The 23,057-nt window shown below is 39.4% G+C and overlaps 1 protein-coding gene across 1 annotated transcript in view; it reads left to right on the forward strand.

The window, feature by feature from the left end:
- ptk7b (protein tyrosine kinase 7b) overlaps positions 1-23,057 on the forward strand; it is a 226,005-nt gene that overhangs the window by 169,629 nt on the left and 33,319 nt on the right. Inside the window, exon 6 of the mRNA XM_028820158.2 lies at positions 22,806-22,936. Coding sequence (XP_028675991.1) covers positions 22,806-22,936 — 131 coding nt within the window. The remainder of the gene's footprint in view (positions 1-22,805; positions 22,937-23,057) is intronic.

Consider the following 23,057-nt stretch of genomic DNA (forward strand, 5'->3'; position numbering starts at 1 on the left):
GTGTGTTGTCTTCTTTGGGCTCAGCAGAATATAAAGACTTATAGTAATCTCTAAATGTGTGCATTATTTTATTATGGTCGATGATTTCTTCTCCATTCTTGTTGGTGATTACTGGTATTGCATTGTGAACTTCTTGTTTGTGAATTTGTTGAGCTAAAAGCTTATTAGCTTTTTCTCCGTGTTCATAGTAATGCTCTCTAGACTGATAAATAAGTTGTTCAGTTTCTTTAGTTGTTAAGATGTTAAGTTCTGTATGCAGGGCCTGCCTTTTCCTGTGGAGAACTTCATTTGGACGCCTGGCTTGTTCTTCATCTATTCTAGTAATTTCACTTCTTAGCTCTGACACTTTCTTGGTTTCTAATTTATTTCTGTGGGAAAGATATGAAATAATCTGTCCTCTTAAGAAGGCCTTTAGAGTTTCCCAGAGTGTTCCTGCAGAAACCTCTGTGGACGTGTTTGTCTCTAGGAAGAAGCTGATTTGTTTGGATATAAATTCTGTGCAGTTCTCGTCTGCCAATAAAAGAGGGTTAAGACGCCATCTGCGAGGTGAGTGTGAGGGGCTTAATGATTTTAGCTCCAAGACTAGAGGGGCATGGTCAGAGATAACAATTGTGTCGTATTTGCATGATTTAATTGTAGGCAGGAAATTATTATCTATAAAAAAATAATCAATTCTTGAGTAGCTATAATGCACTGGTGAGTAGAACGAATATGTTCTTGAGTTTGGGTTAAGAAACCTCCAGGGGTCTGATAAGTTGTGATCATTTAAAAACTGTGTAATTATCTTTGCAGTATTAGATGTCGTCCCCCCTGTCACAGGAGTCCTATCTAAGAGTGGATTTAAAACACAATTAAAGTCCCCAGCCATTATAATTTTATGAGTGTTCACATTGGGAATGGATACAAATAGATTTTGCATGAATTCCTTATCATCAACATTGGGTGCATAAACATTTATCAAAATCATTTTACTGTTATATAAGTTGCCCATAACCATCACATATCTCCCTTCAGGGTCCGACACTACATCTGATGCTACAAATGGAACTGTTCTATGTATGAGAATTCCCACCCCTCTAGTTTTCTTTATAAAGCTAGAATGGAACATTTGGCCAGTCCAATCTTTTTGTAGTCTGAACTGATCCTTGGTTAGTAAGTGGGTCTCCTGTAAAAATACTATTTTAGCGTTTAAGCCTGTTAGGTGAGAGCATACTTTCTTTCTCTTTAATTCGTGATTCAGGCCTTTAACATTCCAGCTCACAAAGTTAACTGTCCCATCATGGAGACATTGATTCTGAGTTTTTAATGTCATTTTATAGTTTTAATTGGTAATATGGCAGTTTTAATCTTAGTTTCAAGATTCCCCATGAGTTATTGCATTTTAGCCTATTGTTGCATTGATATTTATAATTATAAGGATTACAGGAATAGATTAGATATAACCTGCTCTCCTTCTCTCCCCCCTTTATCCCCCCACCCCCCCATTTTGCCTCCCCACATGAGGCTAGATCCCACTTCGCGATGTCCCAGTCCTCTGACATACGAAGAGACAGAGCACGTCCAAAACAAAAAACATTCCAGCACTACTGAAGGCAAAAAGAAGAGCCATTGGACTAATTTCAGGACAGTTGGTTACAAGCTATAGGGAAAGACTAATTTAAGCTAAATCTTTTCAACATAAGCCAACACCTAGGGTGACATAATAGAATTGTTTAATATTATTTAGGGAATTATTACTTTGGTTACCAGCTGTTCTATTGATTCTGAACAAATTTTACACTTTTTTTTGGCTAATTTCTGTTCAAATAGCCTCTCTTTAATGAGCCCATATAGCTTCACTGCAGTGATTCTGGTGTGTACTATATGGCCAGATGTTTGAGGATGCCTGGCCCTCACACCTATATGGACCTCTAGGACATCCCTTTCCAAAATCATGGGCTTTAATATGGAGTTGACCCCATGTTTGTGCCTGTAACAATCTCACATTTTCTGAGATGAATTTCCCCAAGATTTTGGATAGTGTCTGAGGGAAGATATACCCATTGAGATCAGGTGCTGTCATTTGATGTGAAGATTTGGCTTGCTATTGGCGTTCCAAATGTGTTCAGTGCTCTGTGCAGACCACTATGCATAGGAGCGAGTCATTCTGGATAAAAAAGGGCCTCCTTCAAACTCTTGCCTCAAAGTTGGAAGCACACATTTGTCTAACATGTCTTTTTGTGCAGTGGCATTGACAGTACCTTCACTAGAACCAAGTGGCCTAGAGCAAACCCTGAAAAACAGCCACAGACCATTATTCTCTTCCATCATACTTCACAATAGGCACTAGGCAATCCAGAAGGTAGTATTCTCCTGTGATTTTTCCAATCCCAGATTGGTCCATCAAACTGCCAGATAGTGAAGCTGGATTCATTATTCCAGAGGACACTTTTCCACTGTTCCTAAGTTCTGTGGCGGCATAACCTTATGCTTGTATGTAGCTGATCGAATGTTTGGAACTCTGATGCACTTGTTAACAATTGGTGCAGGTGAAGCACCTGAACTCAATAGGACAGGCATCCACATACTTTTGGCCTTATGGTTTATTTAAAAAAATACTAGTTTTGTTTTCAGATAACTGGTTCATTGAGTTACCTGTGCTAACTGCAATGAGACTGTTCTTACAATAGGTATACACTCATGCTTGCAGATACCTGTAAAAATAACAGGTTAAAAAAACAAAATGTAAGGTTCCCAGGTTTTTCATTGAGAAAGCTGTGAGTGGCTAGTTCTAGTTGTGCCTGCACCGATGCACCCTGACTGGCAGAGCAGACTTTGGCGAGCAGTTCCTTCTTAGCATTCTACAGTAACTTCTTTGGGCATGTGACTCATCTGCTGTGACTGGCAATGAGCTGTTATTTTTTTACTTTTAGCTTTTTGAAAATGATGCTGTCCTACTTTTTCTAGTGTTAATGGGTGTGTTTGCTTTTGAAGTGGTGGAAGTAAGGAGATGCTAGTGGCTTCTAAGTTCTCTTCAAATGCAGGTCAGTTCATCCCAGGGGTGCATGAGGTCATACAGTTGCAAGAAAAAGAGCTGCAGCTTTCACATTGATCTGAAAGTGCCTGCGTTATAAGTGGCTGCTGTCCAATCAATCTAATCATTTGGATTTTTTTTTATTTTGCAGTGCTATCATTTTTAAAACATTATTAGTTACTGTTTGCATGGCATTCATCTCATTATCATAAGGCCATGCTGTAATTCAGATTTTCCAATGAAAGATCTCCCTTAAGTAAAACTGGAGTATAAAGAATATTGGTCATGTACATCTTTTTCTGAACTGTAGAGCTGTATGATATCCATAACTTCTGCCTTTTGGTAGAGATCATACAACATTCTTAATTTGTAGAACAGACACACATCAGAATTACAGGAAATAAAGGACTCTACACTGGTAACCATTGGCTGACAGCTCAGTTTCAGACTCCCTTTTGAATTTTAGCTTTAGCCTGTGATGTTTGCTTCTACAGTCATGTTATACTCAATGGTAAGCACTGTATGCCTGTGAAAACCTCTGCTCTTCACAGCTGATTAATGTTTAGTACTTCAGGTAAATTAATGTAGTCTTGAGTAATCCATGCTGTAATGCCTATCACAGGGAAGCCCTGGCCAATTGACATTGTGCTCAGCAAAGACGTAGATACTTTACAATGCCACTCTTTTCTCTAGCCACATCCTTCCTTGGTGCCAATCAGAAATGAATTCTGCTCACCTTTTATTTCTAATCACTGTGCAGTCTGGGGCAGTGAACCATTTTGGTAGCTCCCTTTATTATCTGTTACCTAATACAACATGCTCTCTCAGTAGTTGTCATCACTACATTTTTTGCTTCTAGCAACAAGACAAACACCGATATTGTTTTTCAGATTTAACTAAAAAACAGACCAGTCAAACCAGCATTTATTATGATAAACACAGAAGATTATTAAATAATTCAGTGGGACCCCTATGCCCAAATAAAGCTAATGAAAAAGGGGCAATCAACATGCCTATTAGCTTTGTTTAGGGTATGTTTTAGCAGGAGACTTTAACTAAACATTTTATTTCTAATGGGTGTAAAACATTTTTCATCAGTGAAATGCAAGTACAAGGATTACTATGTTCATGTATTCTTGGGCCTGCACTTGAATTCTGCTTCTTCAATGGAAGTTTGCCATGCCCTTATAAGTTAGTGGTACTGAAAAACTGTGAAACCTTGGTAAGTCATTTTGAAAATAAAAATATAATAAGCTACATTTAACAGTTTTCTTGGATTCCTCACTACTGTTATGTCAAAGAAAATGCAACTTCTTGTCTCTCCAGATCTTCATCTTTGCTGCCTCATGCTATGGTAGTTTTAAGGCCATGTGACATTAGATGACTTTTCCAGTCATTTTCAGAGGTAGCCTTCATTTACATAATCTTAGAGAGTTGGAAGCAGTCAGCTGTGCAGTCCCATGAAGTTAGTCTTGTAATGTGACATACCCCGTGTCTCACTCCGTCTGGCCTGCAACTTGCTATGATAAAGTCAAATAGGTTTCATTTTGCTTTTAGTTGTGAGGATGTGTCTCTCTCTCTCTCTGTGTGAGAGAGATTTGAAAAATAATAAATATTCATCAGGAAATGTAGTGCATATAATGAAGTGATGAGAAATAAAGAACGTGGGTGTTTTTGACCTCACAACCAGAAGAGAATCTGGTCTGTCTGCTGTCTCGCGTTTTTAAGTACCACGAAAGAATGGAAAAAAGTCTGCAATTGCTGTTAAACTCGCAGTGGCCGTTGGCCCATTGTTGAGTGGTGGCTCTGCCAGGCTGCATACGTTTGGCTGTCTGAAAAAGGGGCGAGCATGACTGTGCTAGATAGTTGGATGGCAGTCGGTAAATGTGACTTGAACAATGTTTTTCAGTCATTTAAATCAACATGGTCCGGTGACAAAATCAGTGAACTCGAGCAGCAGATCTGACATAGCCCATGACTAGAAGTCACATAAGGTGACACATCAGCTTTAGATGCATGTGGTCATGTCATAAATGCATCATCCTTTAAGACAATGCAGGCTTGTAAGACTCAGTTTGATTGGCAAGAAGAATGAGTCTGGCCTAGAAGAAGTGAGGCAATGGCTGAATCTGCAGCCCTTCAACGAGACCTCCAAAAAAGAGAAACACAGCCGCATTACTTCTACATTGACTACTCTGCTAATGTTAAAAAAAAAAAAAAAAAAAAAACTGATTATTGAGATCTCCTACGATCCTAACAAGTCATACTGTATAGTACTTACACAATTCATGAACACAGAATACTGTCCATTTTAGGACTTTAAGTAATACTTAACGATTTAACTGCCATCATACTGATCAAGAGCTCTTTTAACTTGTGATCTTAGTGGGCCATGTCTTGCATACTGTATACACTACTGTACTTGATGTTTTACATGATTTTAATTTTGCCACATCAAATATAAATTGGAATAAAAAAAAAAAAGAGTTCAACATTAATTGCAACAATACGCACAAATGAAAACACAGCAGTACTCATATATACTGTTAATGTACACAACATATTCCACATACATTATATGACTTTAATAAATAATATTCAATAGTCTTTAGTTTTTGGATTGTAATTCAGGTTGCCCATTATGGGATGTACCTTTAACGATCTTTAACTTTCCATCTACATGGTATCAGCGTTGATCTGTTTTTTTGTTATTTTTCCCTGAATGTTTTAGTATTTCAATGCCAGAACAGGAATTCAGGATACAGCCAGAGGGCAGAATATATCCAGAAATCAATCAACGAAGGCGTCAGTCTTTGTACACTAGTGCCACTAGCCATATCATTTACTCAACAGTGTATATATTTTTATATTTTTGTATTCTCAAATCAAATTTCATGTGTCACATAACACACACAGTACAATGCGTAGTGAAATCTTTATTTGCTAAACTCTGAGGCTGTGTGTTAGAAGTATTTAAAAGGCAGTACACAATAAATATCAATAAAAATCAAAATGTTTAATGACACAAGTAGAGTGCATTATATTAATATTATATAAGTATGTAAACAATAGAGCATCACATAGCTACCCTTATGATTGCTCTTTTGCTGTAGCGGTGTTTTTCATTTTTGTAATTACTGTAAATTTGAATCTATTATCTAAGACAAAGTGATTAGAGCATTAAATAATTGTTTACATCAATTATCTTACAGCTGGAGCACAGACAAATTAAGTGAAACGCTGAGGGTCACACAGTGAGTCAGAGGTGAGAATTTAACTGGTGGCCTTGCAATTTAAAGTCCAACATCTTAGTCATTACACCACACTGTAATTCCTTCCATCTTTCTGTCCATTTTCTAACCCACTTATCCACTTAACATTTGCAGACTGCAGATGTGGAGGCAAAGAACTAGCCTAAGGCTGAGTGCAGCAAGGCAAAAGCATTCAAAATCATACATACATACTTGAGAAACTGAATGCATATTATTGAAGATTACTCAGAGCTCTTGCAGTTCATTTTACACATGAAAAAGAAGATCCTCCCTCAAAGACAAAATCCTACAGGATAGTAAACCTACCCAATAGCCAAGGTCATTTTCAGTAAATCAAATTATTTTATAAAAGAGAAATATTAACACCACACAGCTACACTAACCTGCAAGGTTAAGTTTACATTGCATCAAGGTAAAATAGAAATTCCAACATTCAGGTTGTCTTATGTACTGCGCAGGAAAAAAATAATGTCAAGTATCACAGTTTCATAATGACATCCAACTTCTAATTCAGCACCTCTGGTCACAGGGAGGAATCCAGCAGAAACCCCAGCAGACCCATTTACGTTTGGGAAATTTAGAGGCACCAGATTATAAATATCTTCCCCAGTACAATGTCCTAGTAAAGGCCATTCACTTTCATTTTACCTGCTAAAGGCACTTTTTACCACAAATAGTGGGATATTTTTTAGTTTTCTTAAGGAGATTAAAGGGTTATTTTTAACTATAGGCTCACTTTGTCATCTTTTTTTTTCTGAACAATATCAAACTGCATTTATTTCTTTTTGATCCATAATTTTCATTTTAGTATTTAGCGAGCGATATTGCAAATTATAATTGGAATAATTGATTCACACTAACTACTTGTTCATTGTTCACACTTCAAAATCAAAAAAACTCTGCATTCCATTTGCTGCTACAAATGGAGCAAAGAAAGAAGAAAAAGAAAAGCCTATGAAACAGAGTGCTTTTTAGTGAGCGAAGAGAAGAACATGGCATAATATGGCATGTTTGAGCCATGTTATGGATATGAGAGGTTTCAGGGTCCAAAGCAAATTCTATCTACTTTCCAACTGAATGTCAAGGATCTGTGGTATATCCATGAAATTGTGCTTTTGTTTTTAATTTATTATGCAACACAAGATTGAATTAAAGTTTAAATTCACATAAAATTAAGATATAAGGGGATATCATTTCCACAGGTGGAAAGTAGTGGTGCTGTTATTCATTCCAATATTAGTTATACTTATGTCTGTATCACTGTATTGATAACCAGCTATTTATTTTTGTGTATGCTGCTTAGCGTCTAGTAAAAAGTAGATGAGTTTATTAAGAAATAAGGAATATCAATCTTGCATCCGTAAATCTTTTTTTCCTTCATTGTTCTGTCTGATTGTCAGTTGCCTATTGGTTTCTCATTATGTAATTTATCTTGTAAATTACTTCAGCTGCTTCTGCTCTTGCATATGCTACTCATATATAATAATAATACAATCATTCATTGTTCCATCTTCCCACCCATGCATGGGGCAATTGGAGCCTCTCCCAGCAAGCAATCAGGGTTCCAGCCCTGTGCAGAGTGAACACACACACACAACTCTCTCTCACTAGAGCCAATTTAGCAATGCCAAGCCATCTAACCTGCATGTATTTGAACTGTTATATTTATTTACAATTTGTGTGTACACATTTTGTAAATGAAATATGCACAGTACTAAAAAGGCAAATTGACATTTATTGACCTAATATCTGTAGTAAACTGCTAGTTTTCCTTAGCATCTTTTATTAAGAATTGAGAAATTCATCAAAAATGTATACCTATAGTCCACATAAAATGCATACATGAGAAAATATTTATTCATGTATGCATTTTATGTGGACTATAGGTGTACAGTATATTTTTGATGAATTTCACAATTCTTGATTAACTAATACTTAAGATACCAAATTATGAACAGGACATGTCCACCATATCAATAGGTAAAATGGTATTAATCCTATGTTTATGAAATGTGTACATCATATATAGGGTCATACAATTGGGGGAGCGCCAATTGCAGTTTCGCCTAAGGCAGCAAAATTGCTGGATCTGTCCCTGTATATGTGAGTTAGGATATGAATGACAAGTGTCTCATTATCACATAAAGCCCTAGTGTTACGCAATTCATAGGTGAACAAACCTATATTTAAAATGATATGTGGCATCTTTTCAGTCTGCCTGTTATTTCTCCATTATTTATGCTTCTGTCAATTGTGCTCCTCTTTTTTAGATCATTTCTTACAGATGCGTCTTTTCTGTCGTCATTGAAGATCCACAGAGTACTTGTACACATTTCTGCCTCTACTTGTGCCACAGTTGTGGAGCCTCAGCTTAACTTTCATTTGTCTTTCTTAGAAACATTTTCTACTATGTACATGCATAGTGCTAATGGACCATCATTATCCACTTTTTCTTTTCATTTCAATCTGTGCGAATGATCCGGCTGTTCATTTCATGTTTATCTCCTCCCATGCACTCATTACCTTTTCATTTACGGATTAAACTATTATTTTTCTCCATTTTAAAGCTCCCTATAAAAATGGCAATTACCGAAAAATTTGTTCTTATTACAGGTTGAGTATCCCTAATCTGAAATTCCAAACTCTGAAATGCTTCATAGCTACATTTCCCTCCTCAGTCAAGAGTACCCCCAGGATATCTTATTACGCATAAAAAAATATTCCAAAATCAGAAAATAACCAAAATACTTCTGGTCCAAGGAATTTCGGATTAGGGATGCACAACTTGTATTCCATGATTTATCACTGTTGATGGTTGTTCTCCATGCCAGTCTAAAGTTTTAATGACTTCTTTTGAAAGAATGAAGAATCGCAGAATGGTGACTTTGCTGAAAATTTAATGATAGGAAAGACTATCTTGTTAATTATGGAGACCAAAGGATTGGGTGAAAGTGTCTGAAGGATGCTGGTCAGTAAAATTTAGCAGTGAGATATTTTCACACTTAGGTGTTGCTTTTTCAAGTTCTGTTGTCTGAACAGGTTTTACTGCAGTTATTTTTACTATCTACTTCTGTTAACACTAAGGCCTGGCAATTACATGTGCTATTGACATTACCAGAGCCTCCAGTTCTCACAATTGCCATCCCTGTGGCTCTCAGGAAACGTACCTCACTCCTCCATGCCAATAGGCTTTTCATGAAGATGTGAACACAAGCCTTAGTCAGGAAGCCCACTCCCTGTGGCTACAGAACAAAGACTTCAGAGGATCACAAAGGGGTTTGTCAAGTCTCAGGTAGTGTCCGCTTTTAACACAGTGCGATTCTTTTAGGAAGTGTATTTATAGTGCTTGAACAACTTCAGGATTCTTATTTTAAAAATGTACACTTGATTTATGCAGAGTTGGTTGTTTTTCATTACTTATTGTCCAGTACTAAAGATTTGTTTTTGGATGACATTGCAGCATTTCATAGTTTTGCATTTTTGAGGAAAAGCTCTTGTTTTGTACAGACAATGTGACCAAGATTTTTAAGTATGAATCAGAAGGCTGCCAGTTTAATCTGCAGCAATGACTCATGGTGTGACCATGTATGAGCCATATTACTGACCAAGCTGCATACTTGTTGGGTGTTGAGCAACTTTGGAGGAAAATGTCAATTAATTAAATGAAATTAAATATAAAATACCTGCTTTTTTGCAGATGTTTTAAATAATTTTTTATTTGTATACATGTGTGTATACAAATGTATGTGTTTACAGCCTATGTAGTTCGACAATGAGCAGCTGGTCCGAACCTGTGATTGACCTTCACACTGAGTTCTGCTTCTCCCTTACCTCTAAATGATGACTTCCTGAAAACTGCCGTTCTGATTTGTGTTGGTATTGGCATTAGTGAACTAAATGCTTTGGGTCAGGTCATGTTTGATTAAATGCATTCACTTCTGATGGGGACGTACAGATGATCATTTCCACCACTGGGTGCTGATATGAAAGTTTTTTTTTTTTGTTTTTTTTAATACATGAACCTTTTGAAATAAAGTAAGACACTACCCATAACTAATTCATGGCCATCATATACAGTTCTTTTAAATTTAAGAATGGATTCTACTGTATAATCTAACAGTCTGAGATAAAACCCCTCAGCCATCACGGACTAAGGAAGTGCTCCCATTTGTAGTAAATTCGAACTACTGTCTTTTAATTAATTTTAAAACTTTTATAGAAAGGGTGTTATTTCACACGTTTGTCAAGATAATGCTGCCATCTTCTCCAGTAGACCAGTTTGGCCGCTATTTAGAGTCTGTGTGTTCTCTCTGCGTCTGCTTTGGTTTGCTCTGACATTCAAGGCTTTACTATCACATCTAAAACATGTTCATGTCAGATCAACTCTGAACTGGCCTGGTGTTCATCTTTTTCTTCTATCGGCTACTCCCATTAGGGGTTGCCACAGCGAATCATCTTCTTCCATATCTTCCTGTCCTCCTACAACTTGCTGAGTCTTACCCATCACCTGCATGTCCTTTCTCACCACATTCATAAACTTTCTCTTAGGCTTTCCTGTTTTCCTCTTGCCTGGCAGCTCTATCTTTAACATCCTTTTCTCAATATACCCAGCATCTCTCCTCAGCACACATCCAAACCAACGCAATCTCGCACCTCTGACTTTGTCTCCCAACCGTCCCACCTGAGCTGACCCTCTAATGTTCCCATTTCTAATCCTGTCCATCCTCGTCACACCCAATGCAAATCTTAGCATCTTTAACTCTACAACCTCCAGCTCCGTCTCTTGTTTTCTGGTCCGTGCCACTGTCTCCAACCCATATAGCAAAACTGGTCTCACTGCTGTTCTGTAGACCTTCCCTTTCACTCTTGCTGATACCTGTCTGTCACAAATTACTCCTGACATTCATCTCCACATATTCCACTCTGCCTCCACTCTTCTTCACCTCTCTTCCACAATCCCTTTGTCTTTGTACTGTTGATCCCAAGTATTTAAACTCATCTATCTTCGCCAACTGTACCCCCTGCATCCTCACCATTTCACTGATCTCCCTCTCATTCACACACATGTATTCTGTCTTGTTCCTACTGACCTTCATTCCTCTCCTCTCTAGAGCATATGTCCATATCTCCAGGGTCTCCTCAACCTGCTCCCTACTCTCGCTACAGATCACAATGTCTTCAGCAAACATCATAGTCCCAGGGGACTCCTGTCTAATCTCATCTGTCAATCTGTCCATCACCATTGCAAATAAGAAAGGGCTCAGAGCCGATCCCTGATGTAATCCCACCTCCACCTTGAATGCATCTGTCACTCCTACTGCAGACCTCACCACGGTCATACTTCCCTTGTATATATCCTGTACATCTCTGCCTCTCCCAACTTCCACAACTCTTCTCGAGACACCCTGTCACATCCATCCATCCATCCATTTTCCAACCCGCTGAATCCGAACACAGGGTCACGGGGGTCTGCTGGAGCCAATCCCAGCCAACACAGGACACAAGGCAGGGAACCAATCCCGGGCAGGGTGCCAACCCACCGCAGCACCCTGTCACATGCTTTCTTCCAGTCCACTAAGACACAATGCAACTCCATCTGGTCTTCTCTATACTTCTCCATCACCACCCTCAGAGCAAACATCGCATCTGTTGTGCTCTTTCTTGGCATGAAACCATACTGCTGCTCACTAATCATCACCTCACTTCTTAACCTAGCTTCCACTACTCTTTCCCATAACTTCATGCTGTGGTTCATTAGTTTTATCCCCATGTAATTACTACAGCTGTGCACATCCCCCTTATTCTTAAAAATCGGTACCAGTACACTTCTTCTCCACTCCTTAGGCATCCTCTCACTTTCCAAGATTCCATTAAACAATGTGGTTAAAAACTCCACTGCCATCTCTCCTAAGCACCTTCATGCTTCCACAGGCATGTCATCTGGACCAACAGCCTTTCCATTCTTCATCTTCTTCATAGCTGTCCTTACTTCCTCCTTGCTAATCCATTACACTTTCTGATTCACTATCTCCATAACCTTAAATTTCTTTGTACTCGTCTACTTTCTGCATCTCTCCGACTATCCCATTTCTTCTTCGCCATCCTCTTCCTCTGTATACTCTCCTGTACTTCCCCATTCCACCACCAGGTTTTCTTTTCCTCCTTCCTCTGTCCACATGTCACGCTAAGCACCCTTCTTACTGTCACCCTTACTATTTCTGCTGTAGCTGCCCAGCTGTCTGGTAACTCTCCATTGCCACTCGGTGCCTGTCTTACCTCCTCCCTGAACTCAAGCTTGCAGTCTTCCTTTTTCAACTTCCACCATTTGATCCTTGGCTCTGCACTCACTCTCTTCCTCTTCTTGATCTCCAGCATCATCCTACAGACCACCTTCCTATGCTGTCTAACTACATTTTCCTCTTCTACCACTTTGCGTCTTTAATCTCCTTCAGATTCACTCTTCTGCATAGGATATAGTCTACCTATATGCATCTTCCTCCACTCTTGTACATCACACTGTGCTCCTCCCTCTTCTTAAAATATGTATTCTCCACAGCCATGCCTATCCTTTTTGCAAAATCCACTGTCATCTGACCTTCTTCATTCCTCTTCTTGACAGCATACCTACCCATCACCTCCTCGTCTCCTCTGTTCCCTTCACCAACATGTCCATTGAAATCCGCTGCAATAACCACTGTCTGTCCCTTGGGTACACTGTCCATCACTTCATCCAACTCACTCCAGAAATCTTCTTTCTCATCCATTGCACACCAAACTTGCGGTGCATATGCACTAACAACATTCATCATCACACTTCAAATTTCCAGCTTCATAATCATTACTCTGTCTGACACTCTTTTCACTTCCAGAACACTCTTGACATACTGTTCCTTCAGAATAATCCCTACTCCATTTTTCTTCCCATCCACATCATGATAGAACAATTTGAATCCACCTCCGATCCACCTGGCCTTACTCCCCTTCCATTTAGTCTCTTGCCCCCACAATATATCAACCTTCCTTCTCTCAATCATATCTGCTAACTCTCTCCCCTTACTAGTCATACTGCCAACATTATACGTTCCTACCCTCAGTTCCACTCTTTACCTTCCTCCTATCCCTCTTTCCTCCAGACATGTCTTCCCTCTCTTCTTTGGCAAACAGCAGCCCAATTTCCATCAGTACCCTGTTGGCTAACAGTACTGGTGATGGTCATTGTTAACCCCAGACTCGACTTGATTGATCCGGTTTGGAAATCTGTATTGTTGTCCATATGTTGATCTGGCAAAATTTTACACCGGATACCCTTCCTGACTTAACCCTCCCCATTTACTCGGGCTTGGGACCAGCACGAAGAAACACGCTGATTTGTGCATCCCTTGTGGCTGGGTTAACTGGTCTGGTGTCCATACTGCTGTTTATATGACTCGCACCTGTTGCTGCTGGGATTTGAATAAGACGATATCCGTAATGGGTGGTTGTTCAGCTAACATTTCATCTACAACTAATCACACATCCTGAGTGGACTATTAAATTGTTCTTTCTAAGAGTAAAGTACAGATTTAAAACATAGAACCACTTTAACTTTCCAAGTCCACACTTATCTACTATTACACACATATTATATACTTTAGAATATCATGCTGGGTGTCCAGTGCTTCCCCAGTATATGGAAATGCCACCTTCTGTCCTGCTTATTAACTTGGCTGTCGATCCAAACTCAATTATTCGTGTTTCTTGGTATATAAAGTATAGTTTTATATCCGCCTACTTTTACCAAATTCAAAAGTGTTCTAATTTTTAAGTCCGATATGATTTCATATACATACAAGTCAGTAGCCTATATTATTGTTTATACAAAGATTTTGCGTTTTGTTCATTCATTACTTCAGCGCGTGATGGTGGTCGATGGGGTGAGCCGGGTCTGAGCCCTGGTAGTTCCATTGACAGAGAACTTCAGGATGTGTGTGCTCCGGATAATTCACTTGGCAGACTGATTTTGTATCTCCTAGGCATGGCGCACAAGATACCCACCTTGGGTTGGATTGCAGCTTATTGCTCATAATTTGGATGCTTGCCCTGTTGAAGCTCTCGGTTAAAAGGGAAATAGAAGAGTGTATCATGTAAAAAGGGTAATTTGGCACCACATAGCTGTCATCTGCATTCTCAGTGGGATAGACTTTGGCAGGGTTTAGTCTCTGCATCAGAAAGGTTGTTTATTTGGGTGAAAGGGAAAACCTGGAAACTCGCAACTTGGCTGCCCCCAATAAGCCTCCTCATCATGATGTCGTACTGCCAAGTATTCTCTTCTGGGAAGCCACTTAAGGCATTGAAAAATCAGCATCTAGCTCTTTTTTTGTCTGTAATATTTTATTTTGCTGTTGGCATTTCCGTTCTTGATCTGTGCTTTGTTTGTGTTGGCTGAATTTGCTGTATCTCCCACTTTATTTTTTTTTTTTCTTTTGATCAGTAATACAGTTTTGTCCACTCTCACCCCAAGTCATGAGTGCCGGCAGCAGTCTCTTGATTTGCTGCATTTGTTGAAACTTTATTTGGGGAGCCCCCGTGTTTTATATAGGGCCAGCACGAGATTTTGATATGGAAGCCCATAAAATGTTGCAGTGGAGGCATTTCTTTACCTTTTTAGATGTAGAAAAGCTTCCAAATTATTGGCCCTTTGCTACATTTGAACTTTTGATTTTATTTTATATTTACATGGTAACAAGAATGCAGTTCTTATAGCTCAAGGTGCTGTCTGCACTGTCCTGTAATGTGACTTATGACAGCACTAGCAATGAAGGAGCACAGATCTGCAGTGCTCCATGACTGCCCACGCATGTTTGTGCATCTTCAAATGCTATACCTGGTGATCGTGCATCTGTCTTGAGCATGTTCACCACATTTTGTTGCTACCCAGTTTGCCAGTTCTACCAGCTGAAGTTCAAAACAAGAGAGGCTGGTAATAATGGCAAGACTACCCATACCGAGTTCTATTGTGTAGTTAGTGCTTGGCATAATAGTGGGAATAAACTTAAAAGTCTAGCTGATATCTTAACCCAGTGGCCCGGTGGGAAAATATTTAATCAGTTTTAACAGTGGTGAGATTTATGGGTACAAAGTTCTAGTATACAATGATTTTTATCAGCTAAGATTTTGATGTAAAATGCTACATAAGGACTAAGACTACGTCCAAACTATTGTTTTTAATTTAAAAACAAAAATTATCTCGGTACACACCAGTGTTTTCATGTTATTTAGGAAAGTAGTTCTGCCCACACTCAAACAACTGGAAAAATCCTTGTAAGGATGGTAACGCCACTGGCAATGGAATTTATAACAAAACTGTAAGGAACAGTACATTTGCCTTTTGGACATGTATACAGCATTCAAACTGTACAAATGTAATTTAGATGTATACAGGTAAGAAATACCGCAAGCACTGTAGAAAGCAACTCCTCTATGCCCTCCATGTTGGAATATGGTTTCCTTCTATGCCTGTGAAGGCAATGAGACATTGTAATAAGCAGGAACAAATCAGAGTGCAGTCAGTTAGCATCTGCTTTTTTGAAAAACTTTGTTTTCACCTGTCCACTCCGCAATTCTGAGGCTGAAATATGCAGCTCTGGAGATGTTTTCAAGGGTGTGAAAGGTGCAAACAGAGACTAATGTCATTTTTAAACAAAAACATAGTACGGGCAGTAACACTGCAAAAAATGCATATGCAAAATCTAGAAAATAGAAATGTGAAATGGGAGGAGTTTGCTTTTTAGTTTGCAAAAAAAATCTGTCAATGGGGTACACAAAATTTAAGTGAAGATTTCTTAAAATAAGGTAAGTAAATTTAGACATGAATTTTATGATGTCAGTAAATGTTACAATAAGGAAAACACGATTTATTTGCTGGATATAAAACCTTTTCACTTGCTTAGATTTTATTTTTTGCAGTGTATCCTAAAAAACAGTGACGATTTAACTCGGTCTGTCCATTTGACTAAAATATGAAGGGCTGAATTGTTTTGGCAGATGTGTAGGCTTGGTGCAAAGTTGATTTTAATTGCACTTCTGTTTCAAAGAAAAATGTTTGGTTTTTTTGTCTTTTAATCATTCCTTTGGTGTGAACAAGTCAACCTTTGCCATATTTGTTGTTGTTGCTTCTGTAAATTTAATTCTGTCATCACCTTTTAAGGTACAACTGTCAAAGTGACTACAAATATGGCCAATGCTGACAGTTTACAGGGGGGTTTAGCAGGCTTACAGAGCTTTTAATTCCGGCCTGCGGGCCATTCAGTCAGTTTGTGCTTCATTCAGATGCTTTCAGTCCCATGGCTACGGTGAGCAGTCAGCAGACCGATACTCTGGGAGTTTGTGAACATAACATATGGAGGCATCGAAGGACTCTGTGTCCTGATGTCTGCACTGTTGCGAGTGCCAGCTCCTGAGCTGTTTGTAATGTCTGAATGCAGTTTGTTGTAATGGATATTATTTAAGTTCTCCTGTCACCTAGAAAGAAGTGCATTGATTAACAAAATCAAAAGGACGGCAGCCTAGTGTCCCATTTATTGTTTCAGCAATCTGTTAAGCCTTTTCATTTTTAAGTAGTTAAAAGACAGCCACTGCATATATTTGATCTGGTATCTGAGTGAATCGTATGTGAATTTGTTTTATTTATTTATTTTTTATCATTTGACATGTGAATCAAAGGCCCAGGCATTAGCTGTATGTGGTTTTCCCTACCTGGTCCTGTAGGTTTGCTCCCACCTTTATGAAGGTGTACATGTTTGGTTAATTGATGACTCTAAAGCCCTATGTAACATTATGCGACTTTTAGTCACTGGGTTTGTCAGACTTGAAGACTGCAGTTGCTGATGTCATTGCTGGTCCATGTCAAATTTAGTGACTGAGTCGTGAGCTTCCAGCTTAGCCCTGCTTGCAGCTTTTTCTGACAACTGCTAATGTACTGCCTGATGGTACCGGTGCTGTATGATGGGTTAATGGCGCTAGAGAGTTCAGTTGCAATGTTAATCCCCCCCACCCCCATTTTTCCTTCCTTTTTTCCATTCTATTACAGTACATAAAACATAAGACATCAGACAGATGAGCTTTTCTTCTGTTTGTGAAATCCAAAGCACTGGTGTTTCTCATTGCAATATGGAATGCATTGTACTTCCAATTGAGTGCCCATTGGTTGTCAAATCTCATGCACACATAGCCTGCCCCTACGACTAAAGGCAGAATCAAACCAAGTGAGTCTTGAACTAGTTGGAATGAGGCATTGACACGGGAGTGCCACTAATTGCCTTCAAGTTGCTAATATTAGGTAAATGAAAGCAACGACTTAAAATCGCTAGAACGATTGTCAAAATGTGACATGTCCTTAACTAGACCTGGTTGAACATATCTGCTGGTAAGCTGATGCCCGGGCCAAGTCTGGCTTCTCCCTTGTAGAGTGTTACTGGGATAAGAGTCCCATGTGATCCTGATGGACAAGATAGAAAATGAGCACATGGAGGTTTAGCTGGTTTTACTATTTAATTTATGTGGATGTGGTAAAACAGAGATTGTTGTGTGCTCCGTCTGCACCAGCCCCAGAGTGACGCTTACTCTGATTGATAACAGCCGTGGTATTGTCACTTCACCCCTCTCCATAGACATGAGAACCAGAATGTTTAATTTTGTTATGCTATATAGCAATTTATTTAAATAGAGAGATTGAATTTTTAATTTTTTCTCACGCAGACATTCTTTTATGGTGCTTTATTCTCTTCCTCGTGGGGATTGTCCTGAGATATGTCAGTTCGCCTTTAAGAAATGTTTTGAAACTTAGCTTACGGTGGAAACTAAAGGGACTTGCATTTAAAACTTTCACTGGCCATTATCTCTGTGCTGTCATGGGCATCGGAAACGTGAAGTGGAAACCTTGACAGCTTCTAAAAAGTGTCTGATTGAGATATTGGGATAGCTGTTAACTAACCAAATGAGCTGTTTGTCATACTACTTATCTTCTCATAACATTTTAAATTATTAAAGAGGGTTTGTAGGGAGAAGTTGGATCTTCCTTTGACAGCAGTGGGCACAAGACAGAAATTGGGCCATTATAAGGCACAGTCGCAATGAATTGGTAAGCGCATTCTGTTGTGCTGTGAGTTTGACTGGTGATCTTATACAGACCCAGTATGTCTAGACTGTGGCTGGCAAATGACTATGATGTCCAACTGTCATAGCTTAAACAGGTCTCTGTATAAACATAAAAAAAGTTCAAATTAGAGCTCAAAAACTGTTAGGATTATTCTGACTAAAATAAATGTGACTTTAGTCCTTTGGTGTTTTGTCAAATATTAACACAGGTGGAATGACTGAAATGTGCCTAAAACAAAAAGCTAAGACTTGGATCAGAAGTACAGGCATCGCCAACAGTGATAGGAAGGTGAGGTGTTTCTTGCCAATAAGCCCTTAGGCACTGCTTTCAGAATGCAGAGAAACTCGAGTTTGTCACGAAACAGCCTGGTGCCTCTGGAGCCTGCTGCGATGTGCGTTCATTGTTCATCGTTATCTATGCATTTATCACACGGCATGCGGGTAGACATTTGTGTAGCTGGTGGCAATTCCTAGCTGCTTGGAGGTTGCCCATAGATGAGACAGCACTTTTTGAACGTCACTTGTTTTCTATTTATTGTTTATAATGCTTACTTTTCACAGACCTAAGATATCTAATATGTGAAATACAGCTTGAGGATTTAGTGCAGAATTGGTTAGAATTTGTCACACTGTTCAAATTGTACAAAGACCTTTTCACCATTGTTAGGTTGAAGCGGCTTAGCCTATTGAAGTGATTGCAGCATTCAGAGAAACAAGTATGAAAAACACCTTTTGCTTCAGTTCTTTCCTGTGTGACATCACTATAATCCATGCCCATTTGATGGTCCTGGTCACCCGAGTATTATTTGTTCCTTGGGGTTGGGGAGGGGTGGAAGGGGGGGTTTGAGTAGGACCCAGGCATCTTTCATCCATTTTGTTTGAAGCCTAGCAGGCCACTCAGAAGCTGTGATATTTCAGAGTGCTTGCTTTTCTAGTAAAGGTATCAAGATGCGGTGATTAGTTACCAAGCAGGACAAACCATTTTCAATGGTCGTCTTAAAATATCTCTGCACTAGGGTTGTGCAGTATGCCAGTACTGGAAAAATACTTAAAACCCCAGATTTGAATACAGTTAGGTACCAGCATTTTGGTACCAGAAGTAAACGTCCACTTTCCTCTCAGTCCCCCCTCCCCCAAACACCGCCCAACGCTCACTGTTGCACTTGTGATAAAACGTCGGTTTAAAAGACTTCATGACATGAAACTACAAACTTTGACATGATCTGAACTTCATGGAGGATGACCCCACCCTTGTCGCTTTGATGCAGTTAGGACTGCACAGTGGTGAAAAGGGAACTAGCGGTGCAGCTGGGAGACAAGCAATTGTGCGACCCACCATTGAGCCTGCTGGAGTAAGACGGGATTTTGTAGTATTTTCTGAGAGTTGAATTCGAGCCAAGTGCATCTGCAGGCTAATTTTATGTTTGGCCTTTTTTTGCCTCACATTTTCAGTGTTTTCCAGTCTTGTTTTGCTTCTCTTTCCAGTATCATTTATTGTGTGTTCAGTTTTTTCTACTAGTGGATTTTACAAAAAATGTTCTACTTATAAACTAGCCCAGTGAAATGGCCATTTATTAAAGCTGGCACAATGGTAAGTCCATCTGTTTCGATCATGCTGTGCATTTAGGGACCTCTGTTCACTGGATATCAGACCCCCTGTGTCCCTCTTTCATTGCACTTCTAATTGACTTTTTTCATCGGACATCCCAGCCCACTTGTGTATGCTGAACCTTTTATCATTTTCTGTATCTAGAGAATGCTGTTTTATGCATTTTTTTCCTTTTTTTTTTTTGTTGTTTTAATTACTAATAGTGTAGTTTTGTATTTGCCACGTTTTGACATTCTCCTTGTTTGTTCATCTGGTAATGTCTTCATGATGTTGCAGTCTCACCAATGTGGTTTCTATAGTGCTTTGGTGTGTTTGCTCCTAATGAAGGCAGACCTTAGTTGTGCATGTCAGTCTGATAAATGAGCTGCAGCTTCAAGCTATAGTCTAGTTTCATAATAAGCAATGGTGGGAAAAGATAAAGGATTAACACAAATTCACTAAGTGTAAAGTGTTAAAACACCTGGGCACTCTGTCTGGTGCCTGCTGCAGAGAAGCAGAAATGTGTTACCAAGCTCTTTGTGTGTGTGGCCACTAAATACTGGGGTCTGAGAAGCAAAATTTGTATTAATTGAACTCTCTGCACACTTTACTGTGTGGTAGATTTAATTTGAAATGGATAATTTTGCTATTTTTGCTCATCAATCAACACTCGACAACCCATTATGACAAGATGAAAACTTAATCCATCTATCTTCCTAAGACGATTACCCAGGGCAGCTGGAGCCTTTTCCAACAGTAATCAGGCATAAGGGAGGAACAGTCCCTGGACAGGGCTTTAATTGAGATTTGTCCGGAACTTGATTGGAGGCACGTGAAACGCACTGAAGTGATTGGTCATCGTTTAGAAAGGTACACGTGCACGTGTGTATAGAATGTCCTACAACTCACAAAGCATGTCAGGACACAAACCAAACCTTGAAGTCCAAAGAACTCTCTGCAGACCTCTGCGATCAGATTATCATGAGGCATAAACTTGGGCAAGGGGATCAAACCATGTCTAAAGCTTTGAGTGTTCCCAGGAGAACAGTGGCCACAAGAAATGTGAAACAGAAGAAGTTTGAAACCACCAGGACTCTTCCTAGAGTTGGCTGTCTGGTCAAATTGAGTAACCGAACGAGAAGGCCCTTGGTCAGGGAAGTAAACTCAGCCCTCTAACAGGGCTTCAGCTAAGATGAGAGGCCCTGTCAGAAGGATAACCATCTCAGCAGCACTCTACTGTTGAGTAAAATGATTATGACAGCCTTCTTGGAGTTTGTCAGGTGGAATTTAAAGAACTATGAGAGCATGTGGGAAAAGATTCTCTGGTCTGATGAGAGAAAAGCTGAACCTTTTGGACAGAACTCCAAGCACTCCTCATCATCTGCCTAATTCCATTCTCTATGGGGGTTCAGGGATTGGGAGAACTGGTCTGAATTGAGGGAAAGATCAGTGCAACCAAATGCAGAGAGATCCTTAAAGGATTCCTGCCCCACAGCTGTGCTCCACCTCAGACTGGGGTGATTGAAAGGTGACCAATGTGACAGTGACCTGAAGCATACAGCCACGACTAGGAAAATATGGGTTGCTGCTGGAAGAGGTGTTGTTGAGGCCAGCAGTGGGCATTTTCTCTGTGGTCCGAATGTGGATCCTAGTGCACCAATGGGGACACTGTGCTGTAAAAATGGTGTCGTCCTTTGGATGAGATGTAAAACTGAAAGTCTGGACTCTCTGTGGTCACAAAAGATCCCTGGGCATCCTTTGTAAACAGTAGGGTGTATCACTGATTTCCAGGCTAAATTGCCCACCACGGCCTAGTCATTCTGGCCCCCTAATCATCCCGTCTCTCACTGGCTATCTCTCATCACTTCACCACCTAACAGCTAATGTGTGATGAGCATGCTGGCACAAAAATGGCTGCCATCGCATCATCCTGGTGGATGCTTCACATTATTAGTGGTTGAAGTGGCTCCCCACTCACTGAAGCACTTTGAGTAGTGAGAAAATTACTATATAAATGTAAAGAATTATTATTAAGACAACGCTGGAGTGGCTTCAGGGCATGTCTCAGACTTTACACCATAGAACATCTGAGGAGAGACTTGAAGATGGCAGTTTATAAACGCTTCCCATCCAATTTACTGGTGCTTGAGAGAAAGGAACAATGGCATAAACAGCCCAAATCCAGTGTGTGCAAAGCTTGTAGAGACTTACCTAAGAAGATTTGAAGCTGTAATTGTTATCAGAATGGCTTCTACAAAGTGCTGAATTAAGGGTCTGAATACTTATGTGATTGAGATGTTTCAGTTGTTGAATTTTATTGAATTTAAAATAGCCAGTTTTATACATGTGTATACTAATATATTGTTATTCTAGAACAAAGGATTTTCAGTTGCCTCACCTAAAATGTGGCGTGAATTTGATTATGTGGTAAGTTTGTGACTTTCCACAGTCTATAAGACGAGTAACTTTTTCTTAGCTGTCGTGTCTTATCTTTGTCTTTGTAAGTTTAGGAATTCGTTTGCTGGTCAGAGTTCACGTGCCACTCTCTAGTCAATCTGTTGAAATAAAATTAATATACTGTATGTATGTGCACTGAACCCTTGCAGAGTGACTTCTAAACATTTATTTAAAAGAAGTCCATGGCAGTTTACAACATTCTTTATTAAAATATTTAAGATCCAGTAAAATTGGTGCTTGTGACTAGTACTGCCACCAGGCAGTTATAGAGTACATATATTTCTTTTTAAAAATATTTTGCTATTTCTTACTGACTTTTGTTTTTCATTTTTGCATTTAGGAGTTTTGTGCTGAGCAATGGTTCCCTCCTGATCACTCAGGTCAAGCAACGTAATGTTGGAGTTTACAAGTGTGTCGCAAGAGGACCAAGAGGCAATCCTGTTGTTTTGCAAGCAACACTAAGAATAGCAGGTATGAATGCAGTCCTTCTCACACTTGGAAAAATCTTTAACTCCTCACATATACTGTATGAGACTTTCATTAACGAGATCCATCCAGCCATTTCCTGAAACCACGTAATCCAGTCTATGGT

This window comes from Erpetoichthys calabaricus, chromosome 15, assembly GCF_900747795.2.
Source record: "Erpetoichthys calabaricus chromosome 15, fErpCal1.3, whole genome shotgun sequence".
NCBI classification, from domain to species: Eukaryota; Metazoa; Chordata; class Cladistia; order Polypteriformes; family Polypteridae; genus Erpetoichthys; species Erpetoichthys calabaricus.